The following is a 24,288-nucleotide window of genomic DNA, read 5'->3' as shown; positions in this document are numbered from 1 at the left end:
TACATATAGAGGTTGAGCTTAGCAGGTGGTGTTGCACAGAAGGTGTTGCAAAGGGCCGAGCTGGGTAGGCAGAAGAATGCACCAAGGGGCTCGGAACCTCCCCAGTGCACAAGAGCAGTTCATTTGCATATTTGGGTTTCCAGGCACATCGGGGTAATGTAGGAAAGAGAGTTAAGCAGCATTGGAATCAGCATAATCCACACTATTACCCTGTACCAGCAGGTTAGTGCAGATGACGCTGATGACAGATTACCTTTAAGGAGCAGAAGACCTAACTATTGAGTAGTAATTTGGGTAGCAGTTCAATGTGGCCAATCAGTTCATTGGTTGTCAGCAGTGTATTTCCTGTTCATACAAAGAGATTCATCGGCTGGTTGTTGGGCCTTTTATATGGAACAATAATAAGAGCGAGAATGAGAGAGGGGGGAGAGAGAGAGAGAGAGAACGAACGAACGAACGAGAGAGAACGAACGAGAGAGAATGAACGAACAGGAGTCAAACTTCTAATCCAGGAGCCCAAATCCTTTCCTGATCTATAATATCCACAGTGCACAAATCCGATAGGGGCTATGCAAGTATCCACAGTAAAGAAGTGCTAATCCCCAGCCTGTGTGTGTGGGCTGTTCATAGGGGGGACCTCCTGTCCATTCACAGGCCTCATCATGTACCACAAAGCCCATGAAGCTTTTTTGAAGGCTCATAAGAAGTGCTCATCCCCAGCCTGTGTGTGTGGGTTGTTCTTAGGGGGACCTCCTGTCTATTCATACAAGCCTCATTGTGTACCACAAAGCCCAGCAAGCCTTTTTGAAGGCTGCTAAAAAAAAGAAAAAACACAACATGCAGTGAACTGAGAATAGCTGTGCTCCAGCAGACCTGTATTATAGCGATGCATATGTCCTAAACACAGCTTAGCGCTTTACTCTGCAAACACTGTTACATCTGTCTGTTTGGGATGTAGTAGCACCTTACAAGGGAGCGCATTTCACAGGGATCAGCCCTGTTAATATGTTTTACTTATTATATTGATTTAAGCAAACACCGTTTACGTCTGTCTGTTTGGGACTTAGTAACTTCTTTCAATGGAGTGCATTTCACAGAGATCATCCCTGTTCATACGTTTTACTTAATTATTCTATCAGTTTAAACAAACACTGTTTACATCTGTCTGTATGGGGCATAGTAGCGCCTTACGAGGGGGTGAATTTCACAGAAATCATCCCTGTTCATACATTATTTGTAATTATTACATTGGTTTCAGACAAAAAAATCTTTAACATTATTTAAAAAAAATATGTCTGGTCAAGGAATGGTTGGTCCTAGTGGCTCTCATTCCTTATCTCTGTCTTTGCTTGACCCCCCTACAGCTACACAGAATAATATCATGAGCCGCAAGGAGGAGTTGTGTCACGGTCAGCCTTTGGAGTGTGTTGCTGAGGTGGTGGAGGGGGATGCAGTGGCCTAGCATAGCACTAGTGGGACTAGTGGTAGGCATGATGGGATACTGTAAGGCATAATGGTGGATGTGTAGATGGGGAACAAGGAGGCCGTGATCACACATCAGATATTCTTACCAAAAGGAGTGGTGGGGATGATCAAAAGGAGTTTAAAGAGGAGGATGTCATCTGGCCTTTAGGTCTGAGCAGTTCAGAAGCATGTGACGGTAACACTGGATCTGAAGCCCAGTGGTGATGTACCTAGCTATTTGTGGTACCCTGCCATGTGGAAATTCTTTACTATGTTACTAGATGCAGGCACAAAGCAGGCACAGTGCCATATCTGCAGAGAGAAAATAAGGCACAGGCAGGGTCCGAATTTAGAAATCAGGCCTCTACGTCAGTACAGGCAGAGGCATGACAAAGCCTGGCTAGAAGTATACCTAGTCCACCAATGCCTGCTGTCTCGTGTCTACAACTAACTGTACCTCACCACTGTTTGCTGTCCACTGGCTACAGTAAACATTGGTCCCCGCTTTGCACAATCATGTGGCACAGAGGGTAGTTTACTCCATGCAGTTGTCTGTGTGCAGCACTGTGCATGCAGTGCAAAATTTGACAAACCTAAATTCTTAAAAACTCCTGCTGTCCACTGTTTACTACCAGTCCCTGTAGTTTGTAATCACCCTTGCTGTAATCACCCTGGCTGGCAAAATCCGAACAAAAAACTAATTTTTCTTTACCTCATGCTACTACAACTTCCTCCAATAAACCACTATGCCATGAAGGTTGCTGGTGCAACATCCTGCTGGCTGGGGCAAAATTCGAAGAAATAATCTCCTTTAAAGGGGTTCTCCAGTGCTTACACATCTTTTCCCCTATCCAAAGGATAAGGGATAAGATGCCTGATCACTGGAGTCCCGCCGCTCGGGACGCCCGGGATCTTGCACGCGGCACCCCGTTTGTAATCAGTCCCCGGAGCGTGTTCACTCCGGGTCTGATTACGGGCGACCTCCGGGCCGGCGGCGTGTGGCACGCCCTCTCCCATAGGCTTGCATTGAGGGGCGGAGCGTGACGTCACACGGGGGTGGAGGCGTGACGTCACACGCCGCCGGCCCGGTGGTCGCCCGTAATCAGACCCGGAGCGACATTTGCACATAACAAACCGGGTGCCGCGTGCAAGATCTCGGCCGTCCCCAGCAGCGGGACTCCTGCGATCAGGCATCTTATCACTTATCCTTTGGATAGGGGATAAGATGTGTAAGCACCGGAGAACCCATTTAAAATCCTGCTGTACGCTATGCTACCACCATCACCCTTGATGGTGCAACCTCCAGCCAGGCCTGGGCCACCTGGCTTGGGTAAAAATGTCCAAAGAATCATTTCGGTTGGCACACTTGCTACATCTTTATTGCTGTTCAACATTCCTGAAATACTTGTGCTGGTCTCAGTGATGTGAAAGTCTTTGAGGAACCTGTTACCTCCAGCCAGGTCTGGGAGAATTGTAACAAAAATCATCATTTTTGAACCTGTTACTTCCAGCCAGGCCTGGCCCTATTCCAAAAAATAGTTTTGCTCCAGGTCAGATGGTAGATCTTGCTGTAAAACATTCCCTGACTATAATTGTGCCTGGTCTCAGTGTAATTCACATATCTATTACTGCTAGCCAGGCCTGGCTGGCAAAGTAGACAAAAAATCTTCTTTCAAGCTGTTACTTCCTGCCAGCCCTGGGCCACCTGGCCTTGGGCAAACTTGTCCAAAAAATAGTTTTCATTTACACATCTGTTACCTCCAGCCAGGCCTAGTCCACCTAGCTGGCAAGATTGGCAAAATTTTTATTTTTTTAACCTGGTACTTCCACCCAGGCCTGGTCCGCTCGGCTGGCAAAATTGACAAAAAAAAATATATATATATATATCTTAGGGATGTCCCGATACTGGACATTTGCACAAGTACTCTATGCGGATTAACCCCTAGAGGACATAGGGGACATAGGGCATAAATTTACGCCCTGCGCACCACTCCCGGACTATGAAGCGACCTCACCAGCTTCATAGCCAGTTTACTAATGCTAGACATCACCGATTTGGGTGGTGTGCAGCATTTACCCTTTAGACGCTGCGATCAAAGTTGATTGCAGCATCTAAAAGTCCTTAAATTAACTGGCGGTTAGCTCAGGGATGTGTATAGGAGTGCCGAGTGCCAATAACACTGATCAATGCTATGCTATGGTAGAGCATTGATCAGTGTATGCAATCTACAGATTGCATGTAATAAATTGATTTAACCCCTTCCCTAATAAAAGTTTTAATCAACCCCCCACTTCTCCAAATAAAATAATGTAATAAAATAAATATGTTTAAATGTCCAAACTATTAAATTTTAATGTTAACTAAACCGCACCGTCAATGGCATAAACTTAAAAAGATACCAAAGTCCAGAATTGTGGATTTTTCATCACTTCATATACCATAAAAAATTTATAAAAAGTGATCAAAAAGTCCTATCAGCACCAGAAAAAACTACAGATCATAGCGCAAATGCAAATGAGCCCTCATACAGCCCTGTATATGGAAAAATAAAAACGTTATAGGGGTCAGAAGAGGACAATTTTAAAGCATACAAATTTTTGTACAAAAAGTTGTAAAACTCCATTTATTCTCTTTGATGCCACTGAATGTTTTCGAGTTCAGAAGCATCCGGCTGCTTCATAAAGAATAAATGAAGTAGTGCCTGCACGGCGCTGTGTGCCTTTTATTCCGTGGAGAATTATATCCAAGTTCTCTGCATCGGGGGGGTCCCACCGGTCTGACTTTCACCAATCAACATGTTATCCTCTATCCTATGGATAGGCAGGTAATTTCCCTGTCCCACCCCCACATACTAAAATAACACAGCTTTCCCAGTTTCCTGTAGAGACTATATGTGAGGAGACTGATAAAACTGAATGACTTGCAGTAGTACACAGAGCTCTGTGGGGAGTAAAATAGTTTAAATAAAATGTTACGAAAAGTTTTTTTTTTTTTTATATAAAAAGCCCTTCCCATAATAAAAACTGAAAAACCCTCTTTTTCACAAAAAAAACTTTTAAAAAACTGTCACATGACATAAATTTTTTTTTTTATGGTAATTGGTATTGGTGAGTACTTAAAAAAAGAAGCATCGGTACTTGTACTTAGTTTAAAAAAAATTATATCGGGACATCCCTGATATGTGTATGTGTATATGTGTGTATATATATACACACACACATACATACATACATACATACACACCCATATCCAGTATACTTAGGCTAATATTACCATTAAATTAAACAAAAAGCACATAATACTGCCACACAGAGACTAGATAATACTGCTATACTAATACTAAATAAAAGCCGCTTGGGATAAAAATGCTGCTTATGCTGGAAGTCCTGGCAGCCTGTGCAGCAGCATAGTTAAACTTTGTGTGTGTCTTACAGGCTCACACAGAGTTAAAAAGGCTGGACTTACTCAGGAATCCGGAATGTATGTGTGTGGTCCCCGAGCTTGGCACCATCTTTTTTTTTTCCACCACTTGGATCAGCCCTGCAGCTGGGCTTATTTTTAGGTAGGGGCCTGGAGCTATAACTCCTTCCGCCCCCTATGTTAATCCAGCCCTGTTCAAAATTAAAGGGGTTTGTACATTTCGCTTTTTCATTTCCCTGCGTCGCTATGTCCTGCTCTACATCCTGGTTCGGACCAAGGGTGAGACATTCAGATCACATTATATTACATATGCAGTTCAAGGAGCAGTGTTGGAGTGATGCAGGGAGCTACTAGACAGGTGCAATCACAAAAGAAACTGATCAAATCAAAAATAATTCATGACAAAGTTTAGCCTATGATTTAAAGTGGCACACCACTGGAATTTTTTTTTTATAATTCAACTGATGCCAGAAAGTTAATCAGATTTGTAAATGAGTTCTATTTAAAAATATTAACCCTTCCAGTACTTAGCTGCTGTATGTTCCAGAGGAAGTTCTTATTTTTTTAATTTCTTTTCTGTCTGACCACAGTGCTCTCTGCTGACACCTCTGTCCATTTTAGGAACTGTCCAGAGAAGGAGCAGAGGGGATCCATAGCAAACCTATCCTGCTCTGGACAGTTCCTAAAATGGACAGAGGTGTCAGCAGAGAGCACTGTGGTCAGACAGAAAAGAAATTCAAAAAGAAAAGAACTTCCTGTGGAACCTACAGATGCTGATAAGTACTCAAAGGTTAAGATTTTTAAATATAAATAATTTACAAATGTGTTTAACACTTTGGCACCAGTTGATTTAAAAAATAAATTAAAATAAAGGGTTTTCCATTGTAGTACACCTTTAATCACTTTGGGTGAGAGGTATCCAACATGAGTATCCAAAAACCTTCTCTATTTAATAGTTTGACAAGTCTGTCACCCCCTTGTGCTGGGTTTGTAACCTTCTCGATCCCAAGTGATGTTGAGGGAACGAACATCCCCAGCATGCACTTGAGTGTTTGGAAACATGAGATGGATTCCTGGCTTCAGTGTGAGTTGCGCCATAGAGATGTTCCTGAAGCCTATTTTTCATCTGTCTCATGGTACAGCTCACATATCCAAGGTTGCAAGTACTAGAAGAAATAAAATAGATTACCCGGTAGTGTTACAGTTAATAAAGAATACATTTTTATGCTAGTTTTATCTACCAATCCTTTAACCACTTTGGTTTAATGCACAAAAGAACAACAGCCACATCTTTTACCACTATATTTAACACTGAGTGTAATAATGGTGCTTTATATATACGGTATATAGTGGTAAAAGAAACAGCTCTTGTTCTTTTGTGAATCAAACCAAAGTAGTTACAGGATTGGTAGATAAATCCCAGAGTAAATCGGTTAATTTGTAAATTGTAACACTACCTGGGTAATCTATTTTATTTCTTGTTAATTTCCTCAAGATCACGGTGATCGAAAAGGTTACAAACCCAGCACGAGGGGGTGAAAGACGTGCCAAACTATTAAATACAGAAGTTTTTTGGATACTCATGTTGGAGACCTCTCAGCCAAAAGGTATTAAATGGTCACTCTCTTTAAAACAAATTTTTGCTATTGCACTCCTTATGTTAAAGAAAAAATATTTCCAATATACTTTATTTAAAAAAGTATATATTTTTTTTTTCCTACACGCATAGCACACTTACAGTGTATTTCATGCTGCAGATGCACCAATGGTAGTCACAAGAGTGAGCTCCTTGATGCAGCTAGGTAGCACTGTGTATCCACTTGTAGAGACAGATTTCCCGCTGCACATCTGCTGCGAGCAGTCGCTGTGTCTACAGTAGGAAATCCATCGTTAGGAGCGGACATACAGAGCTACCTACCCTTATCAGGGAGCTTGCTCTTGTGACTGCCATCAGCACATCCCCAGCGCAAAATACACTGTGGGTGGGAAGGTGTGACCCTACCCTTAGATTGTATTAGATGTAGTTCACATCAAGTCAGAGCCATACAGAAAAGCTACAGGCACATCTTAATTCGCCCAATGGATGGGGTGTCCTCGTGGCATCCATCAGGCTGCTAAATACATGTATACCTTTTCTTCCATAGAGTGTTGTAAACTACTCTATGCTGTGCAGAGACATCCCACAAAAAAAGGTAACATACGGTGTACATTTTTTTTCAATGGGTGACCTAGGACTATACACTCGTATGCATTGGAGCCATCCATTAAAAGTATAAATCAGGAAATCCTCCCATTTAAATATATATATTTTTTTTTTCAAAACAAACAAACCATACAATAATGTTATCGTATAATATATAGAGTATGTGTAATCTGTTAACATAGCTTATTGTTCAGTAAAAATAAGATATAGATAGGTGTTCAGATTGAGTAATCAATTATGGGTTGAAAGGCTCAAACCTGATTTGAACAGAGTCTAAGTTCAAACGAATCAAAAAATTTTTATGGAATTCACAATTTTAGAATGTGAGTATCAAAAGCTGTCTTAATGTAATAAATGTTATCTGATTAGTTTTTTTTGTGCTGAATAATAATTTACTTATAGGTTTTTCCTGCTTTTATATATAATCATATCACATCACTTTCCGCAGCTACTGAAAATTCTGCAGATGACTGTGAAACAGAAAAAAAAACAAGCATTACTAAGAGTGACATGACTACACAAACAGAAGGAAACTGCATTACAGGGATGGAAGAAAATTACTTTAGAGTAAGCAGTAAAAAAAATAATTTAAAACACTCAGCTGTGAAACAAGAGAAGGAGTCTACAGATGACACAGATTCTGAACTGGAAACTCCAAGACAGAATAAGTTTGTTAAAGACTTTGTAGTTCAGATAAACAAATCACAGTCTAAAGGTGACAAGAAAAAAATTATTGATTGTGGAAAAACTTTAAGTTCTAACTTAAAGGATGAAAGTAACAATTCCAAAGAGACAAATAATCAGTTTGAAGTTGACACAATAACTTCTTCTTCTGATGAAGAATGTACCAAAGCAAAAGGTTCTTTTGTTAAAAAAAGTAGCAGTTTGGATGAAAAAAAGACCTTACAAGCATCAAGCTTCTACACAAGCTTAACAGATATGCAGGATAAAAGAACAAAATTATTAAATTACTCTGAGGAAAGGCTTCGGACTAAAGACCGCAAAGATGTTTGGTCAAGTATTCAAGGACAGTGGCCTAAAAAAACTTTAAAAGAACTTTTCTCGGACTCTGATACAGAAGGAGCAGCATCTCCAACTCATGCAACTCAAGTTGATGCTTCTCTTTATTCAACTCAGTCAAACAAAGATGAAAGTAAAGATTTGTCAGCAGAAGTTTTACAACCTTTCACTGATGCCATTAAGTTTATACCGGCTGATGAAAAACCAGTTGAGTTTTATGATAAAAAAGTTGACTTCCCCAGTAGTGGTAGTAATTCTGTACTGAATACACCGCCCACCACGCCGGACTCCAACTTATCTTTAAGTGAGTACCAGAGAACACAGTCAACAATTGAAAGCTTGGAAAATGTGGAAACAAACCAAGAAGAAGTTGAAAGTATGAAAAGTGACACAAATAGCACAATTGAAGTGGACAGTGTTTCTTGTGAATTACAAGATCTTCAGTCAGAGGGAAATCTTTCACCTACTGAATTTGATGCCAGTTTCAGTTCCAGTAGCAGTAACCACTTGGAAACTGAGAACAAACAGAAGGGTAAGTAATTATAAGTAATGTTTACAATAAGTCTGCCACAACAAATGCTGTCACATCTGTGTTGCAGATTCCGTTAGGAGCCTCTGTCACTAATGCCATCAATATCCCAGACTAAATAGTGCAGAATAGAACAAGCTTGTCCAGTAAAATTATGGACACCATGCCTGAAACCCGACAAAAAGACCATGCCTCAGGTGTGCCTAGTTTTGCAAGATAAGAAATCTGTAAAATAGGATAAAATAGTACCGGAGAAGGATGAGTATCACAGCTAAAATGACTAAACAAATGTTCGAGTAATATACTCCACTCAGAAGCTGATCAGGTCAGGAAATTAAATGCAATATTTAATAATAAATTATATAAAATAATATAAGAGCGTACTGCACGGCCCTTGCTACTACTCTAATCTTATATATAAAAAGAGAAGAGCTGACTCACTGACTCATCAACGCCCAGCCTAAACCCTTGGACCTAGAAACCTGAATTTTTGCACAGGTGTTGTTTTTAAGACATAGACAAGGAATAAGAAAGGATTTTTCAAATTTCCACCCTTAAAGGAGTAGTCCAGTGGTGAACCCAGTGGTGAACAACTTATCCCCTATCCTAAGGATAGGGGATAAGTTTGAGATCGCGGGGGGTCCGACCGCAGGGGCCCCCTGTGATCTCCTGTACGGAGCCCCAACAGCCCGCGGGAAGGGGGCGTGTTGACCTCCGCACGAAGCGGCGGCCGACACGCCCCCTCAATACAACTCTATGGCGGAACCGAAGCGCTGCCTTCGGCAATCTCCGGCTCTGCCATAGAGATGTATTGAGGGGGCGTGTCGGCCGCCGCTTAGTGCGGAGGTCGACACCCGCTATCTGGCCGGAGAGCCTAGCCCAGAGACAGAGAGATCGCAGGGGGCCCCAGCGGTCGGACCCCCCGCAATCTCAAACTTATCCCCTATCCTTAGGATAGGGGATAAGTTTTTCACCACTGGACTACCCCTTTAAGGGGGGGGGGGGGGGAAATGGGAAATATATGTTACTGCATAGATTCCAAAAGGCTGGAGATATTTTGATAATACTTGGTCACATGTCCACTTAAAAAATAGGATAGTTAATTTAACCCTAGACTACCCCCATTTGTGAGGGTCGGGTTTTTGTTTAAAGTCCCATGCAAATCAATGGGAAATGTATGTTCCCACATAACTTCATATTTCAATATCTGGTACACATATTACAGGTTGGGATATGAGGACGGGATGGGAGGTCAGGATAGGACGACGGGATGATCGGGATAGGAGGTCGAGATAGGAGGTCGAGATGGTCGGGATAGGAGGTCAAGATAGGTCGGGATAGGAGGTCTGGATAGGAGGTAAAGATAGGAGGTAAAGATAGGAGGTCGGGATAGGAGGACTGTTGGCAGTATATAAGCAGCGCGAGAAGGCTGGTTCCCCTGCGCGCAGACTCGGTAAAAGTCCTCAAAGGATGTCGATCTTCCATTCCATGAAACAGCAGATGTAATGTTTCGGGTTGTTTGGATGCCTGTAGACTTTACCCAGAGCGGTCTCATTACTATAGGATCGTAAAAAGTAAATCTGTTACCCCAAATTTAACGCGAGCGAAGCCGCGGGCAAAAGCTAGTATGAAAAAATAATATAAACAAGTAGAATAGTAATAAAACACAATACACCTTGCAAAGGGTAAAATATACAAATTAACATCAAAATGGTTTGTGAATGTTATCTAAACAATCTCTGTGATTGTATCAGGTCAAAATTGATACATATAGATGCTCAAGTTTATATAGCTAAAGAAACACTTGATCCCATTAGCTGGTGCGTTGCACCTTTTAAATTATTTTGCTGCTCAATCTTTTGTTAAAATATGCACCTTATATTGATGTAATTTAAATCTATATATATAAAACTCAATGGCCCTCATTTACCATTGGAAACCCGACATGGCTTGTCGGCTTGTGCGCCAGAAATTCTGTCTGCGACAGAATTTGTGCCAGAGTTGATAAAACCAAGACTAACTCTCCATTTTGCTAAGAAAAACCGAAAAAGGTGTGACCGTTGGGGAAAGTGGGCGTGGTCATCGAAAAGGGGCGTGTTCCCGACATTTTCACAAAAACCCAACATATTTACTAAGGTTTCCCCCTTAAGGACCAGGCCATTTTACACCTTAGGACCAGAGCGTTTTTTGAACATCTGACCACTGTCACTTTAAACATTAATAACTCTGGAATGCTTTTAGTTATCATTCTGATTCCGAGATTGTTTTTTTGTGACATATTCTACTTTAACATAGTGGTAAAATTTTGGGGCAACTTGCATCCTTTCATGGTGAAAAATCCCAAAATTTTATGAAAAAAATGAAAATTTTGTATTTTTCTAACTTTGAAGCTCTCTGCTTGTAAGGAAAATTGATATTCAAAATAATTTTTTTGGGATCACATATACAGTATGTCTACTTTATGTTTGCATCATAAAATGAGTTTTTACTTTTGGAAGACACGAGAGGGCTTCAAAGTTCAGTATCAATTTTCAGATTTTTCACAAAATTTTCAAACTCACTATTTTTCAGTGACCAGTTCAGTTTTGAAGTGGATTTGAAGGGTTTTCATATTAGAAATACCCCATAAATGACCCTATTATAAAAACTACACCCCCAAAGTATTCAAAATGACATTCAGTAAGTGTTTTAACTCTTTATGTGTTTCACAGGAATAGCAGCAAAGTGAAGGAGAAAATTCAAAATCTTCATTTTTTACACTCGCATGTTCTTGTAGACCCAATTTTTGAATTTTTGCAAGGGGTAAAAGGAGAACATTTTTACTGGTATTTGTAGCCCAATTTCTCTCGAGTAAGCACATACCGTATTTATCGGGGTATACCACGCACCGGCCTATAACACGCACCCTCATTTTACCAAGGATATTTGGGTAAAAAAAGTTTTTTACCCAAATATCCATGGTAAAATGAGGGTGCGTGTGTGCGCGTGTATACCCCGATACATCCCCAGGAAAGGCAGGGGGAGAGAGGCCGTCACTGCCCGCTTCTCTCCCCCTGCCTTTCCTGGGGTCTAGAGCACTGCTGCCGGCCCTTCTCTCCCCCTGGCTATCTGCGCCGCTGCCCGTTCTGTCCCCCTGACTATCGGTACCGGCGCCCCATTGCCGGCGCCGATAGCCAGGGGGAGAGAAGGGGCAGCGGCACCATTGCCTCCCCCCATTCCCGGTGGCATAATTACCTGGGTCGGGTCTGCGCTGCTGCAGGCCTCCGGCGTGCGTCCCCTGCGTCGTTGCTATGCACGGCGCGGCGCACTGACGTCATGCGCCGCGCCGTGCAGCGCATAGCAACGACGAAGGGGACGCACGCCGGAGGCCTGCAGCAGCGCGGACCCGACCCAGGTAATTATGCCACCGGGGATGGGGGGAGGCAACGGGGCAGCGGCGCCGGCAATGGGTGCCGCTGCCCCTTCTCTCCCCCTGGCTATCGGCACCGATACCGATAGTCAGGGGGACAGAACGGGCAGCGGCGCCGATAGCCAGGGGGTGAGAAGGGCCGGCAGCAGGGCTCTAGACCCCAGGGAAGGCAGGGGAGAGAAGCGGGCAGCGACGGCCTCTTTCCCCCTGCCTTTCCTGGGGCAGTATCGGCGTATAACACGCACATAGACATTAGGCTAAAAATTTTAGCCTAAAAAGTGCGTGTTATACGCTGATAAATACGGTACCTCATATGTCTATGTAAATTATTCGGCGGGCGCAGTAGAGGGCTCAGAAAGGAAGAAGCGACAAGGGGATTTTGGAGAGAACATTTTTCTGAAATGGTTTTGGGGGGCATGTTACCTTTAGGAAGCCCCTAGGGTGCCAAAACAGCAAAAAAATAAAACCATAGGGCATACCATTTTGGAAACTAGACCCCTCGGGGAACATAACAAGGAATTAAGTGAGCCTTAATACCCCACAGGGATTTCATGACTTTTGCATATGTAAAAAAAAAATAATAATTTCACTAAAATGTGGGTTTCCCCACAAATTTCACATTTTTGCAAGGGTTAATAGTAGAAAAGACCCCCCAAAATTTTTAACCCCATCTCTTATGAGTATGGGGTACCCCATAAGTGGACGTTAAATGCACTATGGGCGAAGTACAATGCTCAGAAGAGAAGGAGTCACATTTGCAAACTTTGCTGAAATGGGGGGGGGGGGGGAGGGGGGGGGGGAGCTCCTATGGTGCCAGGACAGCAAAATACCCCCCTCATGGCATACTATTTTGGAAACTAGACCCCTTGAGGAATGTAACAAGGGGTAAAGTAAGCCTTAATACCCCACAGGGGTTTCACAACTTTTGCATGTTTTAAAAAAAAAATTTTGTTCACTAAAATGTGTTTTCCCCCCCAAATTTTACATTTTTACAAGGGTTAATAGCAGAAAAGACACCCCACAATTTGTAAATACATTTCTTTGGAGTACACAAGCGATCTTCGGTGGCATTTGCACGGCATGCCTGCTGAACGATTACAGCAGACATGCCGTTCCGATCTCTGCCCGGCGCGCGGCAGAGACCGGAGAAATACCAGGACGTTCTGGAATGTCCTTGGTCCTTAAAGCCCAGGGCGCAGGGACGTTCCAGAACGTCCTTGGTCCTTAAGGGGCTAAGGTTTCCACAGAAAATGTGGTGGATTTCAGTTAAGGAAAACCCGACAGATGAGAGCATGTGTAAATAAAGCTAAATGTAGAGAAAGTGGAAAATGTAGGGAAGCCTTAGTAAATACCATGGGAAAAAAATTGTAGGGAATTAAAACCCACAAGGAAACCTACACTCCATTCTTAGTGAATAAGGGTCAATGTGTATGTGTGTATGTTCCAGCATCACGTCCAAACGGCTGAAGATATTAACATGAATCTTGGCACACGTTACTTATATGTCAACAACATACTTAGGATAGGTGATTTAACCCTTACTCACCCCCATTGGCCAGGGTCTTGGTTTTTGTTTAAAGTCCCATACAAGTCTATGGGAAATATATGTTACTGCATAACTTCCAAATGGCTCGAGATATTTCGATAATACTTTGCCACATGTTACTTATATGTCCACTTAAAATATAGGATAGGTAATTTAACCCTTACTCACCCCTATTTGTGAGGGTCAGGGTTTTTGTTTAAAGTCCCATGCAAATCTATGGGAAATGTATGTTTCCACATAACTTCCGTACAGTTGGAGATATATCAATAATACCTGGCACACATATTACTTATTTGTCACATAAAAATATATAATAGTTAAATTAACCCTTACCTACACCCTTAAAAGATTTTTGTTTCAAGTCCCATGCAAGTATATGGGACCTCCAGTACCTAACTCCACAAGCTCCGCTCTGCATCTCCTGGTGAATGTTTGTCCGGTGTGAGGTGGAAATTTGCTCCCCTTGCAGACTTGTGTTCGCTCCTCTCCTCAGCTCTCCGAAGATTTCCAAACCTAGAGCTGGGTGGGAGGGCAGAGTGAAGGCAAAGCAGGGGGAGAGAGGATGTACACGCCCCCCTCATCTCCTCTCCCCCTGCTCTGCCTTCGGAGGATGCAGGTCTGCATAGGAGAAAGAGCACAGAGTAGAGCAGGGGGAGAGAGGACGTACACGCCCCCCTCATCTCCTCTCTGAGCTCTGCCTGTGTTCACTGAACCGGAGGATGACAAAGTGCACTGGCTGGGGATTTATAGACTGCAGGGACTGGGGAATAAATCTTGTACTGGGGATGATCTCTATGTATGAAGGGGGGACTCCTGCATGACACATGCTGGGAGTTGTAGTCCCTGTTTATATGTGTGTATGCTAGTGTTTCCCAACCAGGGAATGCTGGGAGTTGTAGTTTTGCAACACCTGGAGACACCCTGGTTGGGAAACACTGGTGTATGCCCTGTAGAGGTGTGGTGAACTACAACCCCCAGGAGACTACTGAGACACAATAGAGGTGTTGGTGAACTACAACCCCCAGGAGACTACAGAGGCAGCTATTGGTGTTATACCACACACTGAAGACTCTTGAATGACACATGCTGGGAGTTGTAGTCCCTTTTGTGTGTGTATGCCAGTGTATCCCAACCAGGGCTGAGTTATATTAGTGTGCTGTGTATAACGCATTTTTCCTCGGTCTGCAAGGGTGAGGACGAACTGCACGGGCTGGTTTCTGCTTTTTCATGGGGTGTTCAGTAGCCCCATAAAGAGGACATAGAAATTAGGTTTGTACAGTACATGAACATCACTGTATGAACCCCGTACATTTCTATGTCAGCGTTCATACAGGGAATCAGAAATGCACAGGGTTCATACAGGGAATCAGAAATGCACAGGGTTCATACAGGGAATCAGAAATGCACAGGGGTTCATACAGGGAAGCAGAAATGCATGGGGCTCATACAGGGAAGCAGAAATGCAGAGGGCTCATACAGGGAAGCAGAGATGCACGGGGTTCATACAGGGAAGCAGAAATGCACGGGGCTCATACAGGGAAGCAGAAATGCAGAGGGCTCATACAGGGAAGCAGAAATGCCCGGGGCTCATACAGGGAAGCAGAAATGCACAGGGTTCATACAGGGGAGCAGAAATGCACGGGGTTCATACAGGGGAGCAGAAATGCACAGGATCCATGCAGGAGAGCTGAAATGCACGGGGTCCATACAGGGAAGCAGAAATACACAGGGCTCTTACAGGGAAGCAGAAATGCACGGGGCTCATACAGGGAAGCATCAATGCACGGGGCTCATACAGGGAAGCAGAAATGCACGGGGTCCATACAAGGAAGCAGAAATGCATGGGGTTCATACAGGGAAGCAGAAAAAAAGAACAGGGCTCATACAGGGAAGCAGAAATGGATGGGGTTCATACAGGGGGGGAAATGCACGGGGTCTACACACGGAAGCAAAAATGCACGGGGTGCATACAGGGAAGCAGAAATGCACAGAGTTCCTACAGGGAAGCAGAAATGCACGGGACTCATACAGGGAAGCAGAAATACATGGGGTCCATACAGGGAAGAAAAAATGCATGGGGTTTATACAGGGAAGCAAAAATGCATGGGGTTTATACAGGGAAGCAGAAATGCACAGGGTCGATACAGGGAAGCAGAAATGCATGGGGTTCATACAGGGAAGCAGAAATGCATGGGGTTCATACAGGAAAGCAGAGATGCATGGGGTTCATACAGGGAAGCAGAGATGCACGGGGTTCATACAGGGAAGCAGAGATGCATGGGGATCATACAGGGAAGCAGAGATGCACGGGGTTCATACAGGGAAGCAGAGATGCACGGGGTTCATACAGGGAAGCAGAGATGCACGTGGTCCAAACAGGGAAGCAGAGATGCACGGGGTTCATACAGGGAAGCAAAGATGCACGGGGTTCATACAGGGAAGCAGAGATGCACAGGGTTCATACAGGGAAGCAGAGATGCACAGGGATCATACAGGGAAGCAGAGATGCACAGGGATCATACAGGGAAGCAGAGATGCACGGGGTTCATACAGGGAAGCAGAGATGCACGTGGTCCATACAGGGAAGCAGAGATGCACGGGGTTCATACAGGGAAGCAAAGATGCACGGGGTTCATACAGGGAAGCAGAGATGCACGGGGTCCATGCAAGGAAGCAGAGATGCACGGGGTCCATGCAAGGAAGCAGAGATGCACGGGGTCCATGCAAGGAAGCAGAGATGCATGGGGTCCATGCAAGGAAGCAGAGATGCACGGGGTGCATACAGGGAAGCAGAGATGCATGGGGTTTTTACAGTGGTCTTCATGTCAACGTTCATTGCACAGCAGCTTACAGGGACATACAGGAGAAATTACACTGTAGCATGTAAATAACCTGTCTAGGACAAGGACGTACAGGTACGCCCTTGTGTCCGGGTACTTAACCCCTTAAGGACTCAGGGTTTTTCCATTTTTGTATTTTCATTTTTTCCTCATCACCTTCTAAAAATCATAACCCTTTCATTTTTGCACCAAAAATTCCATGTTATGGCTTATTTTTTGCGCCACCAATTATACTTTGCAGGGATATTAGTCATTTTACCAAAATATCCACAGTGAAACGGCAAAAAAATTCATTGTGCGACAAAATTGAAGAAAAAAATTCCATTTTGCAACTTTCTACGAAGTGCATATCTTTATTCTGTAGGTCCTTAAGGTTAAAATTATACCCTACTCATATAGGTTTGATTTTGTATTACTTCTGAAAGAAATCATAACTACATGCAGGAAAATGTATACGTTTAAAATAGTCATCTTCTGACTAGAGATGAGCGAATTTACAGTAAATTCGATTCGTCACAAACTTCTCGGCAGTTGATGACTTATCCTGCATAAATTAGTTCAGCTTTCAGGTGCTCCGGTGGGCTGGAAAAGGTGGATACAGTCCTAGGAAAGAGTCTCCTAGGACTGTATCCACCTTTTCCAGCCAACGGGAGCACCTGAAAGCTGAACTAATTTATGCAGGATAAGTTATCAACTGCCGAGCCAAGAAGTTTGTGATGAATCGAATTTACTGTAAGTTCGCTAATCTCTACTTCTGACCTTTATAACTTCATCTGCATTGATCTGATTTTTTGATCACATTGTATTCATTTTTTGTATTCTTGTATTCATTTTGCATTGATCTGATTTTTTTATCACGTTGTATTCATTTTTTTCATTATGTAAAAAGTGAGCAAAAATACGCTATTTTGGACTTTGGACATTTTTTTGCGCGTACGCCATTGACCGTGCGGTTTAATTAAAGATACATTTTTATTGTTTGGACATTTCCGCACACGGCGATACTTCATATATTTATTTTTTTTACACAGTTTTGTGTTTTTTTATGGGAAAATGTGATTATTAACTTTTTCTTTTCACACTTTTTTTTTTTACAGTGTTATAGCCCCCTATAGTGGCTATAGCACTGCACACACTGATCTGCTCCAAGGATCATCTGCTACAAGGATCATTGCCATGCATTAACATGGCAATGATCAGTGTTATCGGTGGTCGATTGCTCAAGCCTGGATTTCAGGCTTGGAGCAATCACCGATCGGACGCAATGGAGGCAGGTAAGGCACCCTCCGCTCGCTTTCTAGCTGATCGGGACATCGATATTTCACCGCGATGGTCCTGATCAGCCTGACTGAGCTGCCGGGAGTGTACTTTTGTTACTTTAGACGATCAACTTTGAACTAAAGGATTAATAGCGTGTGGCACACTCTATTAGCCCAGTGTCCCGGCTTTCATTAGCCGCCAGGACCGACCCGCAATGACGGTGTGACCCCACGTTATATACAGGGACATACAGGTACGCCCTTCCTCCTTAAGAGGTTAAGGACCAAGGGCGTACCGGTACGCCCTCAATGTTTCCGTTCACCACCGGTAACTGGGCAGTGAATGGGATGCCTGCTGAAATAGTTCAGCAGGCATCCTGTGCAAACGCCTGGGGCTGTCTGGGCATGCTGGGAGTTGTAGTTTTGCATGATCTGTAGGGCTAAAGTTTAGAAACCACTACACAGTGGTCTCCAAACTGTGGCCCTCCAGATGTTGCTAGACAACTACTAACCTCCTGGCTCCCGTCAACAGCAGGATCGCTGCCCGCCACACGCCTAGAGGAGGATAGTTGCCCGCAATCGGTACGAGACCTCCGCCGCCGCTCACATTACAGTTCCCCCGTTCTGCCCCTACTACCGAACTTTAACACAGCTTCTAACCGACCAATAGCAGGGATAGGAGGGGTGGCACCCCTGTCACCTCACTCCTATCCCTTCAGGGTGATAGTAGCTATCTTGGACAGCCCCGATCCCCCTTATTTTCCAGGTCACCGGAGACCCGTACAACCTGGAATCGTTACAAATCGCCGGTCTGACTTGAGGACCCCCCAGGCGTTGGCACGGGATGCCTGCTGAACGATTTCAGCAGGCATCCCGTTCTGTTCACTGACCGGTTACCATGGTGAACGGAAACGCTGAGGGCATACTGATATGCCCTTGGTCCTAGACAGGTTAATGATTTAATTGAAAACTCCACCTGCAGAGTTCTGCAAGTGTAGATTTCATCTAGCGGCCGCTGCCAATGTCGGTTTTCTCCTCCTTCTTGATTTCTCCTGGATGACAATGTACATACTAAAGTGTTATTTCTCCTGCATGTTTGTGCTCCTGTTATCCCTCTTGACATGATTTTCTCTCGAAGCTGCTGTGCAATGAACGCTGACATTTCTGCTTCCCTGTATGAACCCTGTGCATTTCTCCTTACCTGTATGAACCCCGTGCATTTCTGGTTCCCTGTATGAGCCCCGTGGATTTCCGCTTCCCTGTATTAACCCCATGCATTTCTACGTCCCTGTATTAACCCCGAGCATTTCTGCTCCTGTGTATTTCTGCTCCCCTGTATGAACCCCGTGCATTTCTGCTTCCCTGTATGAGCCCCATGCATGTCTGCTTCCCTGTATGAACCCCATGCATTTCTGCTTCCCTGTATGAACCCCGTGCATTTCTGCTTCCCTGTATTGAACCCCGTGCATCTCTGCTTCCCTGTATGAGCCCCGTGCATTTCTGCTTCCCTGTATGGGCCCCGTGCATTTCTGCTTCCCTGTATGAGCCCCGTGCATTTCTGCTTCCCTGTATGAGCCCCGTACATTTTTGCTTCCCTGTATGAGCCCCGTGCATTTCTGCTTCCCTGTATGGACCCCGTGCATTTCTGCTTCCCTGTATGAGCCCCGTGCATTTCTGCTTCCCTGTATGAGCCCCGTGCATTTCTGCTTCCCTGTATGAGCCCCGTACATTTTTGCTTCCCTGTATGAGCCTCGTGCATTTCTGCTTCCCTGTATGGACCCCGTGCATTTCTGCTTCCCTGTATGAGCCCCGTGCATTTCCGCCTCCCTGTATTAACCCCGTGCATTTCCGCCTCCCTGTATTAACCACGTGCATTTCCGCCTCCCTGTATGAACCCCGTGCATTTCTGCTCCCCTGTATGAACCCCGTGCATTTCTGTTTCCCTGTATGAGCCCCGTGCATTTCTGCTTCCCTGTATGAGCCCCGTGCATTTCCGCCTCCCTGTATTAACCCCGTGCACTTCCACCTCCCTGTATTAACCCCGTGCATTTCTACGTCCCTGTATTAACCCCAAGCATTTCTGCTCCCCTGTATAAGCCCCGTGCATGTCTGCTTCCCTGTATGAACCCCGTGCATTTCTGCTTCCCTGTATGAGCCCCGTGCATTTCTGCTTCCCTGTATGAGCCCCGTGCATTTCTGTTTCCCTGTATGAGCCCCGTGCATTTCTGCTTCCCTGTATGAGCCCTGTGCATTTCTGCTTCCCTGTATGAACCCAGTGTATTTGTGCTTCCCTGTATGAACCCTGTGTATTTCTGCTTCCCTGTATGAACCCCGTGCATTTATGCTTCCCTGTATGAACCCTGTGCATTTCTGCTTCCCCGTATGAACCCTGTGCATTTCTGCTTCCCCGTATGAACCCTGTGCATTTCTGCTTCCCCGTATGAACCCTGTGCATTTCTGCTTCCCTGGATGAGCCCCGTGCATTTCTGCTTCCCTGTATTAACTCCGTGCATTTCTCCTTACCTGTATGAACCCCGTGCATTTCTGCTTCCCTGTATGAACCCCGTGCATTTCTACATCCCTGTATGAGCCCAGTGCATTTCTGCTTCCCTGTATGAGCCCAGTGCATTTCTGCTTCCCTATATGAACCCCATGCATTTTTGCTTCCCTCTATGAACCCCATGCATTTTTGCTTCCCTGTATGAACCCCATGCATTTATGCTTCCCTGTATGAACCTCGCGCATTTATGCTTCCCTGAATGAGCCCTGTGCATTTCTGCTTCCCTGTATGAACCCCATGCATTTCTGCTTCCCTGTATGGACCCCGTGCATTTCTGCTCCCCTGTATGAACCCTGTGCATTTGTGCTCCCCTTTATGAACCCCCTTGCATTTCTCCCTGTATGAATGCTGAAATGCACAGGGTTCATACAGTGATCTTCATGTCCTGTACAAAACTCATGCATGTCCTCTTTATGGGGCTAATGAACACCCCATGAAAAAGCAAAAACCAGCCCGTGCAGTTCGTCTTCCCCCTTGCAGCCCGAGGAAACCTGCGTTATACACAGCACACTAATATAACTGGGGATACACTAGCATACACACACAAAAGGGACTACAACTCCCAGCATTTGTCATTCAGAAGTCTTCAGTCTGTGGTATAACACCAGCAGCTGCCTATGTAGTCTCCTGGGGGTTGTAGTTCACAACACCTCTATTGTGTCTCAGAAGTCTCCTGGGGGTTGTAGTTCACCACACCTCTACAGGGCATACACCAGTGTTTCCCAACCAGGGTGCCTCCACCTGAGGACAGGATATGAGGATGGGACATAAGGAAGGGATATGAGGTCGGGATATGAGGACAAGATATTAGGACGGGTAATGAGGACGGGATATGAGGTCGAGTTAGGAGGACTGGATAGGAGGTCGGGATATGAGGTTGAGATTTGTGGACGGGATATGAGGTTGAGATATGAGGTCAGGATATGGGGACAAGATATGGGGTTGGGATGTGACAACAATATATGAGGATGGGATACGAAGTCAATGATATAACTCAGGATCAGTACAGGATAAGTAATGTGTGTATACAGTGAACCCAAAAGCAGGAGATCAGAGGGGTCATGTATAGACAGAGGGTTCTGGAGGAGAACAAAGGGGTCTGGAATGGACAGAGAAATCTGGAAGAGAACAGAGGGGTCAGGAATGGACAGAGAAATCTGGAAGAGAACAGGGGGGTCAGGAATGTACAGAGAGGTCTGGTGGAGTACAGATGGGTTAGGGACAGACAGAGGGGTCTGGATGAGTATAGAGGGGTCTAAACAAGTACAGAGTGGTCAGAGACTGACAGAGGGGTCTGAAGATGGACAGAGAGGTCTGGAGGCGTACAGAGGGGTCTGGAGGCGTACAGAGGGGTCTGGAGGAGTACAGAGGGGTCTGGAGGAGTGCAGGGGGTCAGGAAAAGACAGGGATCAGGGAAGGACAGTGGAGTCTGGAGGAGTACAGAGGGGCATGGGATGGACAGAGAGGTCTGGTGGGGTACAGAGAGGTCAGGAATGGATAGAGGGGTCTGGAGGAGTACAGAGGTGTCAGGGATAAACAGAGGGGTCTGGTGAAGCACAGGGGGTCAGGGATGGTCAGAGGGGTCAGAGATGGACAGAGAGATCAGGATTACAATAGTCTTCCTCCATGAAGAAAGGAGTTGACAAACCCCAGCAGTATTTGAATGGCACAGGGGCCAGTTCTGGACAGCGGACAGCCATGCGACTTTTGATAAATTAGGCACACAATAGACCAGCCTAATGCTCTATAGTTTGGTCTATATTGATGTGGGAAATAGACAGCTTTGATAAATTCCCCCCATTGTATCCCAAGAAGGGCAAGGCACACTTTACCAGCTTAGCGTACAGTCCAATCTCCCTCAATCACTGTAAGCCAAGGCATACTTGCTTTCGGTGAGTGGGCAAACTAGGGGAGTAGATGAGAATATTCTTTAGATACACTACAACACAATTGTACACAAGTCCCGGAAGATGATGTTCACAAAACTTTTGAAACACTGCGGGAGCATTACAAAGGCTGAATGTCATGCCCAGGTATTCATAGAGGCCATCACGAGTGTTCAACACCAGTTTCCAGTTGTCGCCTTTACAGATCCTGATTAGGTTTTATGCTCCTCGTTTTGTAGGAATCAAGACATGTAATAATAGTTCAGGCTCAGAGTGGTCTACTAGGATAGCGAATTTGTCATATTTTAACCCCTTAAGGACCCATGACGTACATGTACATGCCTGCTACTCTTCTATAACTCGGGGCCACGGCGTGGCCCCGCATCATAGCGGGTCAGGCTCGGCCTCTAACAACGGCCGGGAGCTATAACATAGCAAAAAAAAAGTGAATAAAGATCATTTAACCCCTTCCCTAATAAATGTTTGAATCACCCTTTTCCCATAAAAAAAACCAGTGTGAATAAAAATAAACATGTGTGGTATCGCCGCATGCGGAAATGTCCAAAATATAAAAAATATATCATTAATTAAACCGCACGGTCAATGGCGTACGCGCAAAAAAATTCCAAAGTCAAAAATAGTGTATTTTTGGTCACTTTTTATATCATGAAAAAATTTATAAGAAGTGATCAAAAAGTCTGATCAATACAAAAATGGTACCGCTAAAAACTTCAGATCACGGCACAAAAAATGAGCCCTCACACCGTCCCATACGCGGTAAAAATAAAAAAGTTATAGGGGTCAGAAGATGACCATTTTAAAGGTATAAATTTTCCTGCATGTAGTTATGATTTTTTCCAGAAGTACGACAAAATCAAACCTGCATAAGTAGGGTATCATTTTAATCGTATGGACCTACAGAATAAAGAGAAGATGTCATATTTACAGAAAAATGTACTGTGTAGAAACAGAAGCCCCCAAAAGTTACAAAATGGCGTTTTTGTTTCAATTTTGTCTCACAATGATTTTTGTTTTCCGTTTCGCCGTAGATTTTTGGGTAAAATGACTGACATCATTACAAAGTAGAATTGGTGCCAGTAAGCCATCAAATGGATTTTTATGTGCAAAATTGAAAGAGTTATGATTTTTTAAAGGTAAGGAGGAAAAAAACGAAAATGCAAAAATGGAAAAACCCCTGGTCCTTAAGGGGTTAAGAAAAACAGACACACATCGGTTATTTCTCAATGACTCCAGTCTTCCAGCATCCAGGAACAGAGTGCCCCGAGCAGGGCGTAACATCACACGAGGGCGGAGACGTGACGTCACGATACTCAGGCCCTGTAGTCTTGACCCGTCAGAATCGGACTCTGCAGCGGTCTGTGCAGCTCCCACAGGTGAGTGCTGCATGCGAGATTGCAGGGGTCCCCAGCAGCAGGACCCCAGCGATAAGACATCTTATCCCTTATCCTTTGGATACAGGATATGATGTCTTTGGGCCGGAGTACCCCTTTAAAGGAACTGCATTCATTTCTGGCAATTACTGGCTGCGTGACAGTCCTGTATTGTTCATATGAATGGGCTATGGGGTAGGGTGGCAAGTTGGAAGCCTTTTCTTACAAAGAAAAACATCAAAGCCCGGCTGAGGTTTGCATAACCAAACAAAAGTACATGAGAAATTGCGTTATGGTCTAATGAAACCTAGGTTGAATTTTTTTGGTCCATAATTCCGAAAGGTATTTTTGGCACAAATACAATACTGTAGACAAAACAAGGAGAATGCGGCTCACCCACTCTATTGCCCAATATCTACTCTGGTACCACCCAAAAGGCACTAAATGCAAATAGACAAAAAAGAACAGGGCGACTCCTCAAAGCCCACAACCATTATCTCAAAAATATTGGCCCTCATTTACTAAGAAAATCGGGTTGTAAGTCTATGTTGCTTTCTTACCCGACTGCTTTTTTCCCCTGGTATTTATTATTATGTCGCATCCTGTTTGTCGCACGTGGGTTTTGTAGGTTTTGGTTTCCAACTCCTCTGAGCTGTCGGGAAAAAATCCACAACAATTCAACAAATTCGGGTTGGAAACCTTAATAAATACGTGGGAAAGCTCAGAAATGTCAGGTTACGCCCCTTTTTCAGGTTTGGGA

The 24,288-nt window shown here is 44.3% G+C and overlaps 1 protein-coding gene across 8 annotated transcripts in view; it reads left to right on the top strand.

Moving 5' to 3' along the window:
- The window catches only part of ARID4B (AT-rich interaction domain 4B), a 424,644-nt gene that overhangs the window by 334,931 nt on the left and 65,425 nt on the right, over nt 1-24,288 (top strand). For 6 of the 8 annotated variants that reach the window (XM_056566987.1, XM_056566988.1, XM_056566989.1 and 3 more), the window contains 2 exons: nt 7,537-8,640; nt 23,292-23,531. In XM_056566987.1, the coding sequence (XP_056422962.1) occupies nt 7,537-8,640; nt 23,292-23,531 (1,344 nt within the window). The remainder of the gene's footprint in view (nt 1-7,536; nt 8,641-23,291; nt 23,532-24,288) is intronic. The other 2 variants (XM_056566991.1, XM_056566990.1) reach the window with 1 other exon arrangement.

Source organism: Hyla sarda, chromosome 3 (genome assembly GCF_029499605.1).
Source record: "Hyla sarda isolate aHylSar1 chromosome 3, aHylSar1.hap1, whole genome shotgun sequence".
Classification (NCBI taxonomy): Eukaryota; Metazoa; Chordata; class Amphibia; order Anura; family Hylidae; genus Hyla; species Hyla sarda.
This window is presented reverse-complemented; position numbering and strand designations above follow the sequence as displayed.